The sequence below is a fragment of the Octodon degus genome, unplaced genomic scaffold (assembly GCF_000260255.1).
Source record: "Octodon degus isolate 3935 unplaced genomic scaffold, OctDeg1.0 scaffold00184, whole genome shotgun sequence".
Classification (NCBI taxonomy): Eukaryota; Metazoa; Chordata; class Mammalia; order Rodentia; family Octodontidae; genus Octodon; species Octodon degus.
The window spans coordinates 1042965-1064506 of NW_004524760.1; the positions used below are offsets into that span (position 1 = coordinate 1042965).

The following is a 21542-nucleotide window of genomic DNA, read 5'->3' on the forward strand; positions in this document are numbered from 1 at the left end:
TGGGAGATGAGATGGTTATGATCATCGTCATCATCGTCATTATTATTATTACTTGCGGTTCTGCAGACTGACTGAGGGCCTGGTGTGTGGAAGAAGAGCTGAGCTCCATCCCAGCCCTGGGAGCGTTGTAGTGGGGTAGATTAGGAGCTTGGGGCAACACTGTCCAGGCACCGTCCTCTGGAAGGGGCCTCTCTTGTCCTCTGGGCGAGCCGAGGGAGCTCACCCAGCCTGGGACTGGCCAGCCTGTGCACTGCAGCAGAGGCCCTGCTCCACAGACTACTGAAAAGGACATTGTTTAACTTTGTGGATATATAGATAATTGATTAATATTATATTTTAAAATACTTTTCTTTGACGTAAAAGTTCACTTTCTCCACCTGATGTTAAAAGAATTTTTTTTTTCTTTTCTCTTATAGTACTAAGGATTGAAGCCAGGGACTGACACATGTTAGGCAAGGGCTCTACCATTGAGCTACAGCTCATTTTGTTTTGTATTTTGAGACAAGATCTCCCAAAGTCTCTAAGTTGTCAGGACTGGGCTCAAACTTTTAGTCCTTGGCCAGGCATGGTGGAGCATACCTGTAATCCTGACACTTGGGAGACTGAGGAAGGAGAGCACCACAAGTTCAAGACCAGTCGGGGCTACAAAGAGAGCTGAAGAAAAAAACAAAAACAGGGCCAGGGAGATGGCTCAGTAGAATAAGCGCTTCCCTGGCAAGTGCAAGGATCTGAGTTCAATCCTTGGTTCTGAAAAAAAAAAAAAGTAAGCTCAAGGCCAGCCCAAACTACATAGTGAGACTCTGTCTCAAAATGACAAAAAACTTTTAGTCTTCCTGCCTCAGCTTCCCAAAGTGCTGAGATTGCAGTTGTGCATCACCATACCCAGTGGGTTCTTTCAGTGATGTCCTGCCTGGTAGGAGCAGGAAGGGCACTAGCTGGGGCACTGTGAGGAGGAAGAGGTGTGTGCATGTCTCTAGCAAGCTGCCGCTCTGCCCTTTCACCCTGTCTCATCCTAGATCCCAGCCTCATGACTCCTTATGCTATTGGAGGAAGTGCTAAGCTTCCTCAGGCCCTTGCCCACTCTGTGCTTGTGCCATGTGGTGCCACCTCGGCTTTTCCCAGAGCCCAGCTCAGTGCCACCTCCCTGAGCTGGAGCATGGGCCCCGAGTCCGGGGTCGTGTGCCCTGCTACCCACAGTGGGTGCTAATTCAGAGTTTTGTGTAGAGCACGAGGCAGGGACTGGGTGCCATCTTTGTCCCTAGGCTGCCTCTGACCTTTCGTGAAAGTTGCCCAGCACTTGGGTCTGGCTTCCTCCCACTTCCTGGGCAGTGGCCACCTGCCAGTGCCTAACTAGGCCGGGAGCTGGGGCACAATCTGGGGAGACTGCACCCTACCCACTGGCCTGCAAGGACAGGCAGTGCCTGAGCCTGAGGTGGCCCAGGCCAGGGACACTGCAGAAGCAGCAGGGAAGGAGTGGGAAAGGACCAGCAGAGTATGGGGGAGGCTGGGACTGAGGCCTCAGGACCCTGGCCCACCCCAGGGGCCCAGAGGACTATGAGTGCCTGGCATCAGAGCACCCCAAGGCCACGGGGCAGTGCTGGGGCAGGGCCAGCCAGTGCAGTTCAGTGGGGTGGAGTGTTGATGCAAACACGAGCAGATGTCTCCTCACTTGTGGGGGACTGGCAAGCAGACTTGGGACAGCCCCCAAGGCAAGCACACTAGAGGAATCTGCACCCCATGCCAGCCCACAAGCCTCAAGCCCCTCCCCCGTGCCCAGAGCCAGGACCCAGGGCTCAGTCAGAGTTAAACTCCTACAGTGGGGCCGGGGAGATGGCTCAGTAGGATAAGCGCTTGACTGGCAAACGCAAGGATCTGAGTTCAATCCCCGGTTCTGAAAAAAAAAAAAAAAAAACCTCCTACAGTGTTCACAGATGCCTGCTTGAAGTCTTGGCATGGTGACACCCACCTATAGTCCCTGCTACTCAGGAGGCTGAGCCACAATGGTCATCTGAGCCCAGGACTCCAGGGCCAGCCTGAGTACCAAAACAAGATGAAACAAAAAGTTCCATTTGCTGGGGGAGATCTGGGGCTCCAGAGGAGGGTTGGCTCTCAACCCCAGCTTGGACTCCATGCCCAGGGCTCACTCCCCTGTTACCTCCCTTGGCTGCTCACTGGCGCAGCCAGACTCCCATAGCCAGCCCTGCTGGGTCCACTCCACGTTCCCAGTGCCAGGTCCTCGCTGGGGTCATCTGAAGAACAGGGCTGATGACCAGTTGTGACCTTTACCCTCAGCCAAACTGCAGGGTGTGAGGATGGGAACCAGGCGGGAAGAACAAGGAACCCCAAGGTCTGAGCTGAGGTTGGGCTAGGGCAGCCCTGGCCTGGGAACTGGAAGCCCCAGAGTTTTCCAGAGCCATCCTCTTCCAGACAAGAGGGCTAGGCAGCCACCCCAAAGAGACAGTCTCACGGTGTCCCTTCCCAGTCCTCCCCAAAGCACCCCCAGACTCTTACTATGGGACAGCCCTTCGCAGTAGGGGTCATTGTTCAGCTGAATGTCAAAGTCCCCTGGTAGAGGACAGAAGTGAGCTGAGGATCTGGGTCTGGTCACCAGGAGCTCCCAGTGGGCTGGGAGAAGAGGACAGCAGAGACAAGGGCCTCTGTGCAGGCCCAGACTGAGCCAGGGGCTGGGCCTCTTCTGCTCTTTCCCACCTCAGCAGAGGAGGCCACCTGACTGGCCTATCCTTGTCCTGCCCGCCAGGACACCGGGACAATTCACCCCTCTTGCCTTGCCGTGCCTGGCTAGGCCACACACGGTGGGGCCTGGGATGCCAGGCAGGCAGGGGCACCACCCCTGTCTGACAGGGGCCTGAAGAATGGCGGGTCAGTGCCCCCTCCCCTGCCGCCCCTCTGAGGCTCACTGCCAAGCCATTTGGCACTCAGCCCTCCTGGAGCAGAGCCAGCTCTCATTTGCAGCCGGTGTTAATTAAGAGAGAGAGGTGCTGGGGGGGAGAGGGAGGGTTGCAGAGGGCAGCTCCAACAGCCGCAGCACTGCTAGGGCCTGAGGTGCCCCACTTCTCCCCTGCTGCCCCAGGCAGGCTGTGCCACAGGCCTTCCTCTTTGTGTCTTGGCTTTGGAGTGAGACAAACCTAGGTCCCACCCTCCTGTTCCCACCTCTCTGGGCCTCAGTCTTCTCCATAAAATGGGACAGTAGCCCCTCCCCATTGACCTTGCCGTGGTAGGTAGGATCATTTGCCTGAAGCACTCATTCTGTGCCTGGCCAGGCTCTTGCCTAGGCAGTAGAAAGGCCGAGACCATGTGCAATGCCAGTCCCTGCCCGCCTGCCCCAGCCTGCCCCAGCCTGCAGCCCCCTCTCCCATTGCTCAGCTCGCTTTCCTCTCGCCTCCTTGCGGCCCCCACCTTGTTCAGGGAGCACCCGGCCGCACCTCGACTCTCCATCTTAATTAGCTGCTTGTATTAATCTCACAAGTAACATGGCAACTTGCAGCCCTGGGTGTTCGGGCTGTGGAATTAATTATTCCCCAAGCAAAGAGCTGTCAGGTCTGGGAGACCAGCCACTTGGAGCCACCCGATACCACTTAGCAGCGTCCTCGGCTTCTGCACAGAGCCCAGGGTGCAGCCCTCATGTGGGAAGGGCCCTGACCAGTGTGGCCAGAGCAGGGCTGTGAGAGGAGCTGGAGCTCCAGCCTGGGAACCCAGACCCACCTGGGCAGCTCCGGGTCCAGGGCATGCCACACCCCGTTGGGTGAGTCCAGGAGTCACAGGGTATGGGGCACAGATTGTAACCAGAAGTGGGGGCCCAGGCAGGGCCAAGGATGAAGCTGTCAGCCACATGGGAAGTGGGTGGGACAGCCAGTCAGGCACAGTGAGATGGGCAGAGCCTGTGGGAAAGTGGTGGCCATGGCAGCCTTCAGTCTACATTGCCCGGCAGTGCAACCTCTGGTCCATGCCACAGACTGGGAAAGAATGGCACTGCTGCCAGCTGCCTTCTGGGGTAACTGAGGCCCAGGCGCCACCGTCACAACATGTTGGACCTTGACATGGCACACTGTATGGCTGGCAGCTCCCCCTCACCCTGGCTGTACTTTCTACCCTCATAGTTGTGAGCCGGAGGGCAGGGATCAGACTACCTGCCCCCTGCCACCATCCCTTCCTCAGGCCAAGCTCTGTTAGGCCTCATGGGATGGACCAAAAGAATGCTGGACAGAAAGACTCACAGTGTGTGTCCTTCACTGCCCTGGACCCCACAGGTGGCTGCTTCCTTGGTGGTTCCCCCGTGCCCTGTCTCTGCCTCCTTACAAACCTCAAAATCTGAGGCTATCAGGGGAGAAGAGTCCCCGCCCCTCCCACCTCCACGCCCATTACCTAGACTCTGCTCCTGCTCAAGGAGCTAGGAGGCCCTGTAGCTAAAGTCTGGGCCCGCTGCAGGCAAGACAGCCACCCCAAGACCCCTTTACCCCACATGGTGCCTGCCCCAGCCACTTCCCTACTGACTACCTCTCTCTCTCTCTCTCTTGCAGCCAACAGCTCCCTGCTTGGAGGTGGAGGTGGTGAGTGAGCATTCCTGAATTTGGGGGGTAGAGAGGTTGATGACATCTCTTTGGCCTTTCCTTTTTTGGGGGGTGTTACTGGCTATTGCACCTAGGGCCTTCACACAAAGCTACCTCCCCAGCCACTTTCCTACTTTTTCTTTTTTAGTACACAAATCAGACCCATAGTGATCCTCTTGTTTTCAGCCTCCCAAATGCTGGGATTATAGGCGTGAGCCACTACTTTCAGTCTCAGTCCTCATCGCAGTGCGGGGGGGGGGGGGACTGCATACCTGGGGATCAAACCCTAGTCCCTGCATCTGCCTAAGCAGGCACTTTAGTCTGATGAGCTATCTGGCTGGCCGTCCTATTTTTTATTTTGAGATAAGATCTCATTAAATCACTGAGCTGCCCAAGCTATGCTCAAATCTTTGATTCTCCTGCTTCAGCTTCCCAGAGTGCTGGGATTACAGGTGTGGCCCTCCTCCCCATGGCTGGCTTTCTGTCCTTTCCTTCTTTCCTGCCCCTATCAGCTCAGCCAGGCTTTGCCTGCTGCCACAGTAGCCAAAGCTGAAGGCCGGGATGGCAGGCCTGGCCCTATCAATGCCAGGTGCCCAAGGTGGGCTCCACCCTCTCCTGCCCTCACAGGGGTCCTGATTGCTGACTGCAAGGCACTAGGGGCCAGGGTGTGCAGGGACAAGCCAGTCCTGCCACCCATGCCCTGTGGCCTCCGAAGCTGTGTCATCTGGCCTCAGTTTCTCTACCTTGAGGGTAGTTATTGTCTCCCCTGCCCTGGAGCCTCAAAGGTGACTCTGCATCCCCAACAAAGGCTTGTAAAGTCAGGGGAGCCATGTTGCCCACCGCTAAGCCCCCAAGGACATTCATGTGTTCTCTGTCATCAGTTTGCCACCCAGAGGGCCAGACCAACGTGACATCAGAGGTCAGCTGGGTTCAGCTGCCAGGTGTGAGGTCAGCAGGAGGCAGGAGGAGGGCATCCGTGGCCCCAGCACCTCCCTGCCAGCTTGCCCAGCCTGGCCACACAGCCCCAGCCCCAGCCTGCCGGGCGGCTGCTGTCTACACAGGCAGCGGCGGGATGATTGGTGTGCCAAGGGGCAGGGGTTAATGCGCCGTCGGATAAATCCCAGGGGCCGTGTTTACGGCAGTGGTGGCGGGGCCCAGGCCAGGTTTTAAAAGGGGGAAAAATAAAAGGGGCAGTGGAGGTCAGGAATAAATAAGAGCAGCGCGTTAAGAGCTGTCGGTGACCAGCCAGGACGCAGGATGGGTCTGTTTGTGGCTAGAGATGTTTCCCCTCCCTCCCCTTCTCCCCCCTTCTCCTCTAGCTGTCCCTGTGGAGGTCATGGCCACCCAGGAGGGTGGATGGACTACAGCCTAGGCCCCTCTCCAAAGCCCAGCCCTCACCCACGGCTGTACCCACAGCACCACTCCACCCCATGCTTTAGTGCCCACTGTATGCTGGGCCCAGAGCTGGGTGTCAGCAATGTGTGCTGGGCACAGATAGCCTGGGCCCTGCCCTCTGAGCTCACTGTGTCACCCACCGAGCTCACTGTGTCATACAGGGTGACCTGGGCATGGGGTCACAGGCGCTGGAACTGGGTAGGAGTACAGCCTGTGGTGATAGGAGGGAAGGGTGTCCTAGGCAAAGCCAAGAAGTGAAGGAGAGTGTGGGCATTTGGGGGCTCAGCAGGTCAGACCAGGAGGAGCTGGCATTTAGTCAGCATGAAAATCTGAGGCTACAGAGGATCAGAAGGAGGTGTGGGCCTTCTCAGCCTTCAGGCAGCTCTCTGTGCCTCTTCTGCTCGATGCCCTCCCTTCACTCAGAGTGAAGCCAAGGGCCTTCCCATGACCACCAGGTCCTCCACCAGAGCCCCTCAGACTGCCCTCCCTACCCACTGGGCTGTACCCACCCCTGTGTCCTTTCAGCCGCAGGAACAGGCCAGGCCCACCTGTGCCTCAGGTCTTTGCACTGACTGCCACTGCCAGGAGTGCCCCTCCTACAGATGTCCTCGGGTGTTTCCCACCCTCCCCCAAGTCTTTACCTGAGGCTGTCTTCTCAGAGGGGCCCTCAGACCCCTGGACCCTCACCCTGCCCTCGTGTGTTCTCACTGAATCACCCAGAACTGGGTCTGGTGCACGTAGAAGCTGCTCCGTGACTGTTATGTGACTGAGAGAACTACAGGTGAAGGTGGGGGTAGGCTTACAAGGAAAAGGCTTGCCCTGAGGGCAGAGGGCCAGCCCTCCAGGTTGTAGACAGAGTAGGCATTGGCCCACGGGTGGCCTGGTGACCTCGCTCTGGAGAGCCCCGGACCACCAGAACCATCATGTTCCCACCGCCATCCCTCATGACTGCAGGGTGTGGGGAGGCCCGTGTGCGCAGCCTGCCTGATGCAGAGATGGATAGAGCATGGCGACCCAGAGGAAGTGGGCCCGGAGTCCAGCCTTTTAACGCCACCAGAGATTTATGGCGCCACCGGCAGCTCCCTGGGGCTGTCACTCTGCTAATGTGATTGGAACAGGTGGAGGTGGCAGGGAGGGGCTGTGGTGGGGACCCACAGGCTGGTGGAGTCTGGGACCCACATCTCCTGTCCTCGTGTCTACCCCCTGCATTCCCTGCGGCTTTGTTCCCCACCTCAACATGGCTGGAGGAGGGGTGTCCCTCAACTCCACCCTGACCTGGGGATCCCCATGGAGCCCCCAGGGCTCCTTGGCAGGGCTTAGGCCCCACTTGTACCCCATGTCCTCCACCATGTAGTCACTGATCCCCATCCACGCACTGAGCAAGCACTGTCCTGGCCACCCTCTCACAGTGACAGCAGCTGCCTCGCTCCTCAGCCTGCCCTGTCACCTTCTCCCAGCGCTGATCGCTGGCCACACTTGTACTTTATGTGTACTCCTTTCTGCCTGTGTCCATCCCCTGGGATGTCCCCTCCCTGAGAAGGGGTCCAGAGTCTCTGCTCTGTGCCCACCACTCTGTGAGCACTGTGCCACCCAGGGGGAAAGAGCCGGGGATCTCAACCTCACAGCGCTGGCTCTGGCAGCCCAGGGCCCCCACACCAATGCAAGCAGCAGAGGTTCATCCTGAAAGGCCAGGGTGCAAGCCATGGGGATTCAGGGTGAAGAGGACCTTGGCCCGAAGAAGCTGGGCTCCCCAACCTCAGTGACGGGCCCTAGGGACTGCTAGGGCTAAAGGAACTTAATCCTGAGGGTACAGGACTTGGGGCCTGCTTCACCCTGGGGCCGGACCCCCACCATGCAGGAGGGGTGTCAACATAGTGTGTAGTGTGTGTTGGGGAGCACCTTCTCCTCCACTCCAGGCTCTCTCCAGGTTGAGGGGCTCTCCTGAGCACTGGAACTCAGGACTTGGCTCTGTCCTCAAAGGATCCCAGTTTGGTAAGAGGCTTCTCATTAAAGGGAACATTGGATTTGGGCTCTGAAGGCAGAATAGGAGTTCTGCAGGTACAGAGGATGGAGAGGGCCATAGGGAGAGATGGCATCTGCTCCTGGGAAACCTCATGTCCAGGTGCAGCTGGTTGATGCTTGCTGGGCCTGATCCTCTCCCACCTCCCTCCTGGAAAGCCTTTTATTGGCTCAATAAAAAAATTTTAAGAACATCTCCTATTGTATGGTAAGAAGGGAGGTGGGTCCTAAATCAGACCAGGAATCGACAGGGCCCTGACGCGCGTCTCTCCTGTTTATTAGGACTGAAATGTTTACTTGGCGATAAGGAGTTGGCTTTCTCGGGGAGATTTGTGCGCTCTTTTTCAATTACCCCTCGTCTTTCTCTGCCACTTTTGCACTAAAGGGATAATAAATGTATCGGAGCGTTTCAATTATTCATCTAAATCATGACTGCGCTTGCCATGGCCAAGCTTTAGTGACAGATTAATTCAGGGCTGCCTTCTCCTCCCTGCGTAGCCGCCATCTCTGCTCCAGCCGGGCCAGCGCCTGGTGGACCAGCTCCAGGGCTGTACAGGGTGGGGTCTGGAGGTTCCAGGTGAGAGGGCGAGGCTAGATAGGGTGGTGGCACCCTAGGACCCGCCCCAGCCACACCCCCACCTGGGGCCTCCCTACAGCGGCCCCACCCTCACCTGCCACCTGGCATCAGCGTCAGGTGTGACATGCAGTTCCAGAAGGAAAAGCCTGGGTGACCCGGCTTCCCTCCAGCCCTTCCTGGCCCAGGGCCTTTGCACCTGTGGCTCTCATGCCTACAAGCTCCTCGCCCTCGCCACAGCTCCCTCCTGGCCAGCACCTTCTCCGTGTTGGACCAGGCTGTTCAACTCCACCTCTTTTGACTGAGGGCCTCTGTGCCTGGCTTTGTCCTCAGTGCTAGGGTGCAGCAGATGCTGCCTGCAGTGGTGCTGTTAGACTTTCCTGTGTGTGGTGCTGCTTGGCTTCCTAAGGGGCACACGCAGGGCAGGGAGGGCAGCCTGGGTGAACACAGCAACATCTCTCCCCAGGCCTCACCAAGGCTGCTTGGCTGTGCATGCAGCCAGCCACCCCCTGTTCTCCTCATGTCCACACTGCCATCCTGCACCCAGCTGTACCTTCTCTTCCTCTTCCTTCCCCTTTGCCTTCCCCTTCCCCTTCTTCCCCTTGTCCTTCCCCTTCCCCTTCTTCCCCTTGCCCTTTCTCTTCTCCTTCCCCTTCCCCTTCCCCTTGCCCCCCCCCCCCCACACACACAGGCTTTCCTCAGCACCTGGACAGGCCACTGAGGATTAGCATCCTCTGGGCACCCAGACCAGAGTGAGGCCCTCACCTTCCTGCCCTACACTATCTCCCATCAACACTGCTAATCCTGTTGGCTTCCTGCAGCCCAGGGAAAAACCCAGCCCAGACTGCTCTACTGAGCTGGTCTGACTTTGCACCACAGCCTCCGCGACCCCTGGATCACCCGAGCACTCTGCAGGCCCTGGCAGTGCCTGCTCAGGCTGTGTATACCCTGGCCAGTGGCTGCAGGGCTGAGGTCTGAGGGGCACAGGGAGGGCTATGGAAATGCCCACAGCATGGAGTTCTCTCCAGACCCCACCAGGCCTTCCTGTCTCCCCTGCTGGGTCTCCACCCTTGCTGAGCCAGCCTGCCCCTCACGCCTTCTTCCCTCCTTCAGGGTTCCGTACTTTCTCCTCACTAGGGGCCCTGCTCTCACCTCTTCTCTAGGGCCCATTTCCAGTCCCCTCCTTCCTGTCCAGCTCCATTTCCTCCTCCCAGTTCACCACTGGGACCCCGAGCTGGGTGTCTTCCAGAAGCTGCAGTGCGTAAGACCAAACACCCTTAATGAACGTGTCTTGGAGTCAGCAGGGCAAGCAGGCTGGGTACGGCTATATGCACAGGCTGATCTGCAGGCGTGGGTGCTGTGCTCCCTGCACTGCATGGTTGTGTGAGCAGGGTGTGATGAGACCTCCTGCTACCCTGCCTGGCTACAGTGGACATCGATGCCAGTACTAAGAGTAGACAGACTCTGTGTAGCCTCAGGGCCAGCCAAGACTGTCCCCGCCCAACAGCACACCAGTACACACCCTTAATATTGCCACTTTACAGACTGGGAAACTGAGGCACCAAGTCCCTCATACTGTGATCCCCTGAAGTTGGCCCTCCCTGAGGAAAGCAGTGATAGGGCACAGTCCCTGTGGGGACTCTGGCCCGAGCTCCATGGCCATAGCACAGGCCAGTAGGCCTGTAGGATTTGTGCCCTGCCCCCAGCAGGCAAGATGCCACCAAGCCCCTGCATGCAGCTGCCACGGAGATTTTTAATAACAGGAGTGATTTTTGCATGATGAATGAGGCACTGCCGTTGTGTACATAATGAAGCCCTAATGTTTTCAAATCCCCATTTAAGGAGCTGATCTCACCCCGTAATGAATTTCAGATCACATCGTGGAGTTGTCGTCCATCCATCTTCTCCCTGGGGCGCCCACCCAGCTTGGCCCTTGAGGGTAGGGCCTGCTGAGGGTGGGCTTTACACCTGGCATGGAGCTGTGGCCAGTGTGAGTTTGTTGATTGAATCAGTGACCAGAGGATGGAGGTTGCAGCATGGTGGTTCGGAAGACAGCCTCAGGGCCTTCGAGGCAGAGCACAGCATGGGTTGGGAAAAGGAGGGAACAGGCCTCTGCAGTGTCTGCATCCAACCTTTGGAGCTGGGCCTGCCCTTGTAGGTGGGAGCCTTGGGTGAGCAGCTCAGTGACTGCCCATGACACTGCTGTTATCCTCTCAGGCACTTGGTTTCCCCATCTCAGCTCTAGCACTCAGCATATCTATAATGTGGGCTGAAGGCCCAGCTAAGGCTGATATGAACTGTCCCCAGGGGTCATAGGGCAAGGTGTCCAGGAATAGATGGGTCCCAAGGCCCAGGCCCTTGTGTCTCCTCAGCCTCCCTCTGATGCAGCCCCTTCTGCCTTCCTTGTTGTGTGTGCTGGGTCCAGGCAGGGAACAGGTTTCCAGAGGCCCCAGGCTTCTGAAGGGTCACAGCAGCAGCCACCCTGCAACTCGCTGCATGGGACCCTAAGAGCCAGAAGAGGCCCAGCTTGGCTCTTGTCTGGAACCTGTGGCTAAACCTGGGCCTCCCCATCTATAAATTGAGGATAACAAGGGCCAGTGAGATACCTCAACAGACTAAGTGCCTGCTTAGGCAAGTGCAGGGACCAGGGTTCAGTCCTCGGCACCACATGCTGTGCCAGCACCCCCCCCCGCCCCCATACATGCTGAGCCTGCCACCGATTCTAGGAGTGCTGGTGCACACTTGTAATCCCAGCACTGAAAAAAGGAGGCTGAAAAGGAGGCTCACTATGAGTCCAAGCTGCGTAGTGAGACCCTGTACCAAATACATTAAAAAAAAAAAAAAAAAAAAAAGAGGGTGACAATGTGATCGAGTATAGGATACTTTGAAGTCTCTTACTGAATGCCCAGTGCAAGCAAGGAGGTATACGTTCATGCTATGCAGTTGAGGAAACAGGCGTCAAAAACATGATTCGGAGATGAGGTGGGAGAACTCAGCCCTGGGACACTGCCTGGCCTAGTGTCCCACAGGCCTGGGTCTCCTCTGTCACTGAAAGCTGCCACAGTGAATTCATTTCTTTTCTTTTTTATTTATTTATTTATTTAGTGTGTGTGTGTGTGTGTGTGTGTGTGGCCAGTCAGCCCACCAGGGGGCTGGGCTGGCTGGCATGTGGTGCTGGGGGATTGAACCGCAGTCCCTGTGCTTTGCTTAGCTTAGCTTGTTCTAAGTAGGTGCTTTAGACCACCGAGCCATCTCACCAGCCCAGTGAATTCATTTCTGAGGCTGTGTGGCCCAGGCCCTGGGGAAGCTGGCTAGTCTCCACCTTCCTCTCTTCCCTGCACTGGAGACCACAGGGGCCCAGGAAGGTTGGCCAGGGGTGAGACCTGCCCAACAAGGACCCATGGCCCCCACTTACTTTGCTGTGTGACTTGGAGAAAGTGTCTTTACCTCTGAACCTCTATCTCTATTCCTGAGAAATGGAGGTTAGCCTATGGGCTTTGTTTTGGCTCCACATCTGACTCTGAGTCCTGGACAAGTGGCCGCCTACCCTTAGGGCCTGTGGGCTCCTGTTCCCTAGGCTACTTCCCGGGCTGTCAGAGCTCCCCACAGTTCTCTTGAGACCTGGTTCAGAGAACTGCACTTGCCCAAAGCTACCCATCATTTCGTGGCCAGGATTTCAGGAAAGAGAAATCCTGGAGGAGGTGCACAGGGGCCAGGCCCACAGGGCGCTGGAGGCTAGGCTAGCCAGTGTCCTGCCCTCTGGCAGGCCCTGGCTGCCCCTCATTCCCCGGGCCACAGGTTCCTTGTGTTCTTGTAAATAATTAATTAGTCCCAGCTTGCTTGTTTGTTTAGCATGAGGAATGCTCCCCCACTGAGATGCATTTATTGCTGAATAAATTTAAATATCTAATCTTTCCTTCATGAATATTACAGCACCCTAAACAGCGGCCAGCATGTCAGCCGCACCTTGGCAATGGCCCCAATGGAGCCTGCCTGCCCTTAGGCAGGGCTTGAAGGGCCCGACTTCCTTCCTGTGTGTCCTTCCTGGGGAGACAGTGACAGTGGTCTAGGAGAGGTGCATTGTGGTTGAAGCTCCTCTGTGACCTGGGCAGGGCACTCTCCTATTACCAGGAATTCAGTGTCCCCCAGGAAGGGAGGGGCTGAGGCCCCAGGGTGGAGGCTCCAGACTTTAGGGAAGGATGTGACATGGAGGGCAGCAGCATCCAGAGAGGAGCTGGAAGCACATAGGTTGGAGGTGGGCGGCATCTGCTCGGTGGAGGCCTGGGAAGCTGAGTGGTGGGGACAGATCAAGGTCCTAGATGAGTGATGTGGGCAGAGGACGGAGCCAGGCTTGAGGGTTGACAGTGATGAGGTGATCATTGAAGCAAGTATGAACCTCCCCAGAGGGGACAGAGGAAGAAGAATGCCAGCCAGGCTGGGAGCAACAAAAGAGGGTCAGGTGGCCACTGAGCTTGAGACCACATTCCAGTTGTGTGACCTGAGTTGTCTCCCTCTCTGTGCACCAGTTTCTTCTATAAAGGAAGAAAAATGGCAGTGCCTCCTGGGAGATGTGAGCTCGAACAAGACAGAGCATGCGACTCGCGGTGCCTGGCTATGGGCAGCATGGGCTGATGTTAGGGAGCAGAGAGTGGAGCTTGGAGGTGGAGGCAGAGGGCATTTTCTGGCACAGGTGGTGGCAGGGCTCATCGAGGCCCCAGCAGACAAATACCTGAGAGACCTGTGCTGCCCAGGGGACTCAGTCTCCCTGGAAAGTCGCCAGGTTTTCTGCTGACTTAGGGTGAGATGGAGCTGGAGGCTTTGGGGGCTTTTTAGTGGTGGGGCTGGGCCAGCTGGCATGAATCTGGGCCATCTCACTTCCTACCAGGCAACCCCAGGGCCAGGGTCAGGAGACGGAGTGATGTCTGGCCGCAGCTAAGACTGGGGGCAGTGGGCAGTGTGCAGGGTGGTGGCTCTTGGGGCTGTGACCTCCCTCTGCATCAAGGAGAGAGGGAACAGAAGGCTGTGGGGACAGGCAGGGAAGACGGTCTGTGGGAAGATGGAGGCCAGGGCCTAACCCCTATCTTTTGTGGAGAAAACCCCTCCACCAGGAATCTGCAGAAGAGTCACTTATGTGTCTATAGCACCCGTGTGGAGATGGCTGGGACATCCTGCCCAAGGCCTCTACTCACAGCATTCCAATTCCATCCCCCGGTGCCCCCAGGTCAGCCCCAAAGGCCTGGCTGCAGGCCTGTCCACTGCTGCAGGAAACATTAAGTCCCTGAAGCACAAATCTCACCCAGCTCCACTTCCGCAGGGCCCCCCCAGCTGGCCAAGGTCACCTGCAGGGCGGTTAGTGCTGGGAGCTGGCAGACAGCTGTGTGCCAGGAGACTGCAGATGTGTATGTACCCCACCTCCCCTACAAACCACACCCACATGCCACAGCCACATGCTAATAGTAAGGGACCACTTGCTTCACTGCCACACCAGTCAAGAACTGGCGTAAGCATTTTATAGGGATGAACTCACTTGGGACTTTGGATATCTCATGGTAGAGCATTTGCCTAGCCTGCACCAGGCCCTTGGTTCCATCCCCAGTAGCACAAAGTAAAAGCTTGCAACTCCAAGAGGGGAGCAGTGCTACTGGGCTCAGAGAGGCTGAATGGGTGGCCCTGGGTCACACTGGTCAGTGGTTCCTGTCAGAGCTGGGATTTGAACTCAGGCTGCCCAGCTCCCCAGCCCATGCCATCCCACACCACACAGCCTCCCTGATAGCATTCTGCTTAGAACATGCCTCCCCTGCCTGAATTGTACCTTCACCTCCTCCCATGGCTAGAGGTGCTTTTATCCCTGCAGAAGACAGCAGGAGACCAGGGGGCTAGAAGCATGGTCCTGAGCCACTCCCAGGGGTTGCGTGGCCCCTCTAGTCCCCACACACTGGAAAGTTACCTGGTGCCAGCTCTGAGTGAAATTGCAAAATGAAGTCTAATTGGGCCCCATAGGGCCCCTGAGCAAGGGGGTCTGGGACATCTGGCATCTCCCCACTAGGCCAGTGTGTGGAGGGCTGGAGGGAGGTGTATGTGTGTGTCCAAAGGGGAAGCAATGGCCCTTCCTGAGGCCCGCCCCCCAGCACCAGGCAGCTGCAGCTGAGAGTCTGTGGCCCAAGAGCTGCCAAAGAAGGGTGGCCTCTTCCTGTAGTCGGTCCCCCTTTTCCAGATGAGACAGTGAGCTCACAGGCAAAGGAAAGAACAGTCTGGCAGCTGTGATGGGCCTGCCTGGGCCAGATCACCTTTGAACCATCTGCCCATAAGTTGTTTATCTGGGTCTGGGTCCCTAAGGTGGCTCTGGAGCCCTTGAGCCCAGCTCAGGTAAACAAGCCTGAGCCTGGCAGCAATTAAGCTGAAGGCTCTAAGGAGCTGGGCTCTGGGGCCGCCTGCCGTGGGCCCCTCCCTAAGCAAGGCCTCTCCACCCCTGCGTGGGGAGCACGGAAAGCTGCTAGAGGAGAGAGGTTCAGGTTCCTTACCCACTGGGTCTGCTCCTGTCACCAAGGTGGTCTCAGGAGGTACATTTTTCGTCTGTGCAATGCACTGTATGCTACTGCTTGGTGCAGCTGCCTGGGGAGTTAGTTGCCTGGGCAGATGGTTCCACGAGGCTTAGGCTCGGGCGGAGGTCTGCAGGCTCAAGTTCCAGAAAGGCAGCTTTACAGTGCCGGCCCTCAAAGAGGGAGCAGGGTGTGCTGGGCACGCCCCCTGCCGGCCTCCCAGCGCTGCCTACACCAGGGTGGGCTGCAGCCACCCCCCCCATGCCTCGTTTTCACCAGAAAACAGATGGGGAGGAGGGGCCGAGTGGTGCCCCTTGAGCTCGACTACGACCCAGGGAGGGGGCCTCTTGGGATTGGAAGTCCTGAGCCAGGGGTGGAGTGGTGAGGGCTCAGCTTTCTGGGTAAAGCTGGTCGGCTCACCCCCACCCCACCCCCACAGTGGATGGCTGCATTCACAGGGCCGCCGGGCCCCTGCTCACTGATGAGTGCCGAACCCTGCAGAACTGCGAGACAGGCCAGGCCAAGATCACAGGCGGATACCGCCTGCCAGCCAAGTGTAAGTCCCAACTCCTGGCCTACATGTAGAGGGACCAAGGGGTAACGCATAGTGGGGTGCAGGCAGCCAGTAGAAGGCACATTTCGGTACCTCTGTAAGGGGCTGGGGTAGACTAGGAGCTCAGGCTCCACGTGCACGCAGGGGTGGGCCCTTGTCCCTCTGGTACCCTCCTGCCCAGAACCGCACAGGGTCAGAGACGGTGGCGCTCTGACCCGGTGGCCTCCACAGACGTCATCCACACCGTGGGACCCATCGCCCACGGAGAGCCCAGTGCCAGCCAGGCCGCTGAGCTCCGCAGCTGCTACCTGAACAGCCTCGACCTGCTGCTGGAGCACCGGCTCCGCTCCGCGGTGAGGGTGGCCAAAGGGGCGGGGCAGCGCTGTGGAGGGGTGGGCTAGAAGCGGGGTGCAGAGTGACAAGTGTCCCCACCTTCTACCCCTCGTAGGCTTTCCCCTGCATCTCCACCGGCGTGTTTGGTAAGTGGGGCCTGGGAGAAGCCGGGGTCACGGGTGGGGCGGGCGGAGCAAGGCTCACTGGTCCCGTCCCCATCCCTGCCCCAGGCTACCCCAATGAGGCAGCTGCTGACGTGGTGCTGACCACCCTGCGCGAGTGGTTGGAGCAGCATAAGGACAAGGTGGGGCCGGGTTGTTGGCGGGCAAGTGGGGTGGTGGGCGCACAGCCCCGAGGCCCCAGGTTCTGTATGAGCGAGCGCCTTGCCCAGGGCGGGAGGGGATGCGGGCCAAAGGACTCTAGCCCAGGCTGACCCACGCCTGGCGCAGGTGGATCGGCTGGTCATCTGCGTGTTTCTCGAGAAAGACGAGAAAATCTACCAGCAGCGGCTGCCACACTACTTCCCTGTGGGTAGGTGCCCTACCCAGGCCCTCCATTCTTGCCCTCCCCCCTCACCGCCCTCCCGCCCCTCTTGCCCCTCTCTTCCTCTTGGCCGGCCCGGGGCGCTCATTCTCCTCTGCCTTCCAGCCTGAGGCTCCCGCAGCCCAGCCTGAATAGGACCGGTAAGCAGGGACAGGCCCCGTGGCTGTCTACACTAACCTGGCCAGTAACAAGGGCTCACCCTGCCTGCGCTGCCGCTCGCCCCGCCGCCCCGCCGCCCAGCCCCCCCCCCCCAGCAGGGAGGCTCCTCTAATCCCTCTGTTCTGCCCTCAGATCCCTCAGGGCCTGCAGGACCCTCCTCCCAGCTCTGAGAAGTCTCCCAAGCCTGAAGCTTGGCGCAGGCTGAACCACCCAGCCTTCCCCTCAGGACCCTGCCCAGGAGCCTCCTAATAAACATCTCGGTGCACTTCCCACCGGCTGGGCTCTCACTACCCAGGGCCTAGGGTGGGCAAGAGCCTGGAACCTGTGCTCAGGCTTTAGGGACCCGCGAGGTCATGGGGAGCCAGAAGGGTAGAGGCTCAGCCAGACAGCAAGGGGCAGCAGCACTCACATTTATTGAGGGCCTGCCCCAAAGGAGCACACAGAGCTCTGCAGGTGCTGGGGTAGGGGTGGGGTGAAGGCAATCTCCAGGCAGAGTGCAGAGCCAAGCTGGCCCAAGCAAAGGGACAAAGCAGGCACAGGCAGGGGCCTCAGGCTGGGGAAGAAGGGAACTGGTGTGCTCTGCCTAGGCCTGAGGACGAGAGCCACCCCTCTTACTCCAGGTGCCTCCACCTGGACCCACAGTAACGGCCCAGCTCCCCTCCTGCCCTGAGCAGGCTCACCCCACAGGCCATGTCCTCCCAAGACCTCCATGCAGACCCCTGGCAGAGGGCAGCAAGCTAGGGGCTGGGGCAGGGCCAGGACAGCTGGGCAGAGGTACACGTATAGGAGGACACACCAGAGCCCTGAGTAAGTCCCTGAAAAACTTCCATGGTTTACATGGAAGCCTCAGGCCCACTGAGGCAGCAAGGGAGGCCTTAAGACAGAACTCCAGGTCTCAGGATAGCCTCCCCAAGTGACCAGAGCCCTCAAAGTGCTCCTGCTGGGAAAGCTTAGGACTGAGAGGTAGAAAACTAGGGGGACCCATCAGTGGAGAGGGGGCAGCCAGACATACAGCAGCCAGCAGGCAGGCAACAGCAGAGCAGGGAAACGGACACACGTGGCTCACTACCAGCTTCCCCTTTAATAAAACATGGAAGGTTATGTGACAGGAAAAGGGGGAGTGAATATGACCATTTACAACCACAAAAAACCTCTGTACATGTCTAGCGCCTGGCAGAGGGAAGACAGGCGGGGACACGGCAGCAGCCGGTCAGCCTTATTTGTAGAGGATATCGTAGTGTCCTGGCCGGTAGAGAAGGTAGACCTTGGGCTCAGAGCCCTCAGGGAAGACGTGTGGGTTGGTGGTGCCGCCCTCACCGCGGTCCATGTACTCCACCTGGATGGACACGCTGAGGGCCTGGGCCAGCGCGATAATGTGGATATGGTCACTCTCCTTGCACATGGGCTCCACTTCCTGAGGCACAAAAGAGCAGGTCAGCCCCACCACCTGCTGCCCCACCATCACCACCCCAGGCAAGGGAAGAAGGAGGGTCCCAAGCAGCACCTGCTGACAGAACTCTTTGACAGTCCGCCCACCCTCGATGAAGTGCTCGAAGAACTTGCTCTCACGCTGCAGGTAGCCCGAGGTGAGGAGCCGCAGGTACACCACCAGATAGTCCGAAGTGCTCTGGTCATTGAAGGAGGCCAGCAGGTCGGCTACAGAAGTCTGCTTCTCCACCTGCTCAATCAGGTCCATGAACTGCCCACAAAAGGGATGAAGGCCATGGTGAGGGAGGCACAGGGCTCAGCCCCACCAGACCAGCACCCCTTCCCACCCAGCTGGAGCCAGGCGTGGCTCACCGTATTGTGGAAATCCTCAATGGTGAACTCAGTGAAGCCCTGGGACACCAAGTCCTCTTTGCTCTTGGCAGACACAGCCTTGAACCTGTGGGCAGGAGGCCAGTAAGTATTTATGCACTCGCTGGCCTCAAACAAGATCACTCCACCTTACACAGAAGCCCCAGGCAAGAGCCCAGCCGACTGGCTGGCCTCAGAGGGAGAAAGGAGCCCCACTAGCGCTTGCCCTCCTCACCGCTGTAACTCCTTGCTGTCATCCAGCAGCGCCTCCAAGTGGGAGAATCCAAAAGCTCGGTAGAAGCAGTTTCCATCAGGCCTGGTCTTTCGGATGTATGAGTACTTTTTGTGGAGGTCCTGGGGAGAGACAGCCCACACCCAACTCCTCAACATCAGGCCAGAAATTGCCCTGACAAAGGTCATGTGCCCCTACTCCTGACTCCAACTGTGCTGATGGGACTTATCTGCCATCCACTTCCCTGAGTGCCTTCTCAAAAGCCCCAGGAAACTGCTGACAACTGGTCACGTAAGTGATCAAAGTAGTTACCAGCCACCTTGGTCACTGTCACTGGGCTATAGGCTGTTTGCTCAAATAATGGACAGGGTTTGGGATGCAGCTCAATGGCAAAGCACTTGCCTAGCATGCACCAGACCCTGGTTCAATTCTAGCACAGGAAAACCCATTAACAATAAAATAAAAAACAGGTGAGTGAATCTGTCCTTGACCAGTGTGGCTTACCCAGTCTAACCCAAGAGTGGCAGTAAATCAGGGTGGGGCTGGTGGTAGCCACACCTCCAGCCAAACAGGAGGCTCTAGCAGCCCTCATGGTGCCACCTCCAACCCTTTCAACTCTCTTCCCCAAACTAAACAGATCCACTTTATCTCCCCACATTAGTCGCTTTTAGTGCTGCCTGGAAAATAGGCCTCTCCCCATCCTCCTTGTGGGCATGCCTCTCCCCGATGCCCCTGACAATGACCTTGCCCCCCCCATGAGCTTGCATCCTTTTACACTGAGAACTTCCTCCACCCTTAGCGTACACAGCCCTCAGCCTTTCCTCTCAATGCATCCCTCAGTCCCACCTGCTGCCTAAGCTGTCTCTCTACTTGGTACCAGCCCATCTTCTCCCTTGGGCTCAAGGACATCAGTCCAGTAAGTGTCCCCCACCCCACATCCTCAACTTATCTCTCCCTACTACATGTATATAAACAGCCAGCTAAGCCTTGCTGTAAAAAGCAAAAATTCACCTGGGTGTGGTGGTATATGTATATTATCTCAGCACTTTGGGAGGCTGAGGCAGGAAGATTCAAACCCAGCCTGGGCAATTTAGCAAGACCCTCAAAATAAAAAATTTTAAAAACAGCCAGAGATTAGCCCAGTGTGAAGGACCTGGGTTCACTCCCTAGTACCAAAAAGAGAAAAAAGGCTGGGGAGATGGCTCAGTGGAATAAGCGCTTCCCTGGCAAGCACACGGACCTGAGTTCAATCCCTGGTTCTGCCAAATAAATAAATAATAAAGCCCAAAAAGAGAAAAAAGCAAAACTTGGGGCTGGGATATAGCTTAGTGGTAGAGTACTTGTCTAATAAGTACAAGGCCCCAAACTTGATGCTCCCCAACAAAAAAGAAAAAGCAAAATCTCTCCACCTTCTGCTCCAGTTATCATCCACTGCTCTTCTCTGGGGGAAAAAAAAAAAAAAACCTGTCCCTGGTCTCTTGTAGGAGACTGCTGCTTCAGCGAAGATCACAGATGCCCTCCTGGATCAAAGCTAGCCCTCCCCAGGACCGGCCAGATAGCTCAGTGGATTAAAGCAACTGCTTAGGCAGAGGCAGGGACCCGGATGCAGGGACCGGGGTTCAAGGGCAATTGAGACTGGGTGTGGTGGCATGCACCTGTAATCCCAGAGCTTAGAAGGCTGAAAATACGATCACTGTGAGTCTGACCTGTGTAGTGAAACCCAGTAGACTCTGTCCTAAATACATTAAAAAAAAAAAAAAAGCTAGCCCTCCCCGGTCTGGCCCCTCAGCAGAACTGCTGCTGCCACTCTATATGGCCATTTCTCCCACTGTGCTGGGCAGTCCCATCCCCTCTATAGCCACCACCACAGCCACTGCACACCTGCACCCTTCCTCAGACACTGCAGCCACCGGCCAGGAGATGGCACGGCCTCTGGGTTGCACACCAGGTGCCTGGTTGGCCCTGTTCAGGCCTGGGATGGCTTCCATCTTGATGACATCAGTGTTGAGAATTTAAGTGACCCTGGTGCCAATTTTTACCTAACACTCAGTCCTGAACTCCGCTTTGGCTCCGACGCCTCTCAGCACTGTCCAGCCAAACTCAGCAGCTGCTCCTCATGGCATCACCCAACCTCAGGGTGCCGCTGCCTTCCCCTTCCTCCTCCATGCCAGCTTTTTCTTTTCCCCAGCTCAGATCCACCTGCCCCTCACTACCTACCTACTTACCTACCTACCTACCTTTCTACCCCATCTCAGACACTACCATCCCTGGTTTTACTGCAAAAGACCCTTGTAGCTCTCCCTGCCTCTGGGCCCTGGAGTATTTGCATCCTGGAAGAGTAACTGGGGTAACTACAACCACCTCCCCAGGCTTCTGATCATGCACGCACCAACCAGCCCCTAACCAGCCCCTCTCCCCACCATGCCACACTGCCCTCTTTGGAAATGCTTAACTGATTCTGTTCATGACTTAAACCCCATCTATTCAGGAAGGCTTCCCCAGATCCCTTTTTCTTTTTCTTTTTATGTATTTGATAAGTCTCACTATGCAGCTCAGACTTGTAGTGATCCTGTTTTTAGCCTCCCCAGTGCTAGAATTACAGGTCTTGGTGGCCTGGCTCAGTGCGCCTGGGGGTAAGGGCCAGCACAGCATGTGCTGTGTGCTTATCTAATCAGGCACTTAGCTGAGCTATCTCACCTCTGAGCTATCTCACCAGCTCTCCCAATTTGTTATTTATTTATTTATTTTTTTTTTTGATTGAACTCAGGCCCTTGTGCTTGCCAGAGAAGAGCTTATTCCACTGAGCCATCTCCCCAGCCCCCCAGTTTGT

General features: G+C 57.2%; 2 protein-coding genes across 5 annotated transcripts in view; one reads left to right on the forward strand and one right to left on the reverse strand.

The window, feature by feature from the left end:
• The window catches only part of Macrod1 (MACRO domain containing 1), a 141638-nt gene extending 124683 nt beyond the window's left edge, over positions 1-16955 (forward strand). Inside the window, exons 4-11 of one of the 4 annotated variants that reach the window (XM_004643776.2) lie at positions 4539-4568; positions 15535-15651; positions 15880-16001; positions 16097-16127; positions 16212-16285; positions 16431-16512; positions 16630-16664; positions 16816-16916. In XM_004643776.2, coding sequence (XP_004643833.1) covers positions 4539-4568; positions 15535-15651; positions 15880-16001; positions 16097-16127; positions 16212-16285; positions 16431-16512; positions 16630-16634 — 461 coding nt within the window. In that variant the 3' untranslated portion in view covers positions 16635-16664; positions 16816-16916. Of the gene's footprint in view, positions 1-4538; positions 4569-15534; positions 15652-15879; positions 16002-16096; positions 16128-16211; positions 16286-16430; positions 16513-16629; positions 16665-16815 lie in introns of all 4 variants that reach the window. The other 3 variants (XM_023703922.1, XM_023703923.1, XM_023703924.1) reach the window with 3 other exon arrangements.
• Positions 16956-17745: 790 nt separating this feature from the next.
• The window catches only part of Otub1 (OTU deubiquitinase, ubiquitin aldehyde binding 1), a 9154-nt gene continuing 5357 nt past the window's right edge, over positions 17746-21542 (reverse strand). Inside the window, exons 4-7 of the mRNA XM_004643777.2 lie at positions 18716-18834; positions 18484-18568; positions 18188-18382; positions 17746-18097 (exon numbers count right to left, since the gene is read on the reverse strand). Of these exons, the coding sequence (XP_004643834.1) occupies positions 17900-18097; positions 18188-18382; positions 18484-18568; positions 18716-18834 (597 nt within the window). The 3' untranslated portion in view covers positions 17746-17899. The remainder of the gene's footprint in view (positions 18098-18187; positions 18383-18483; positions 18569-18715; positions 18835-21542) is intronic.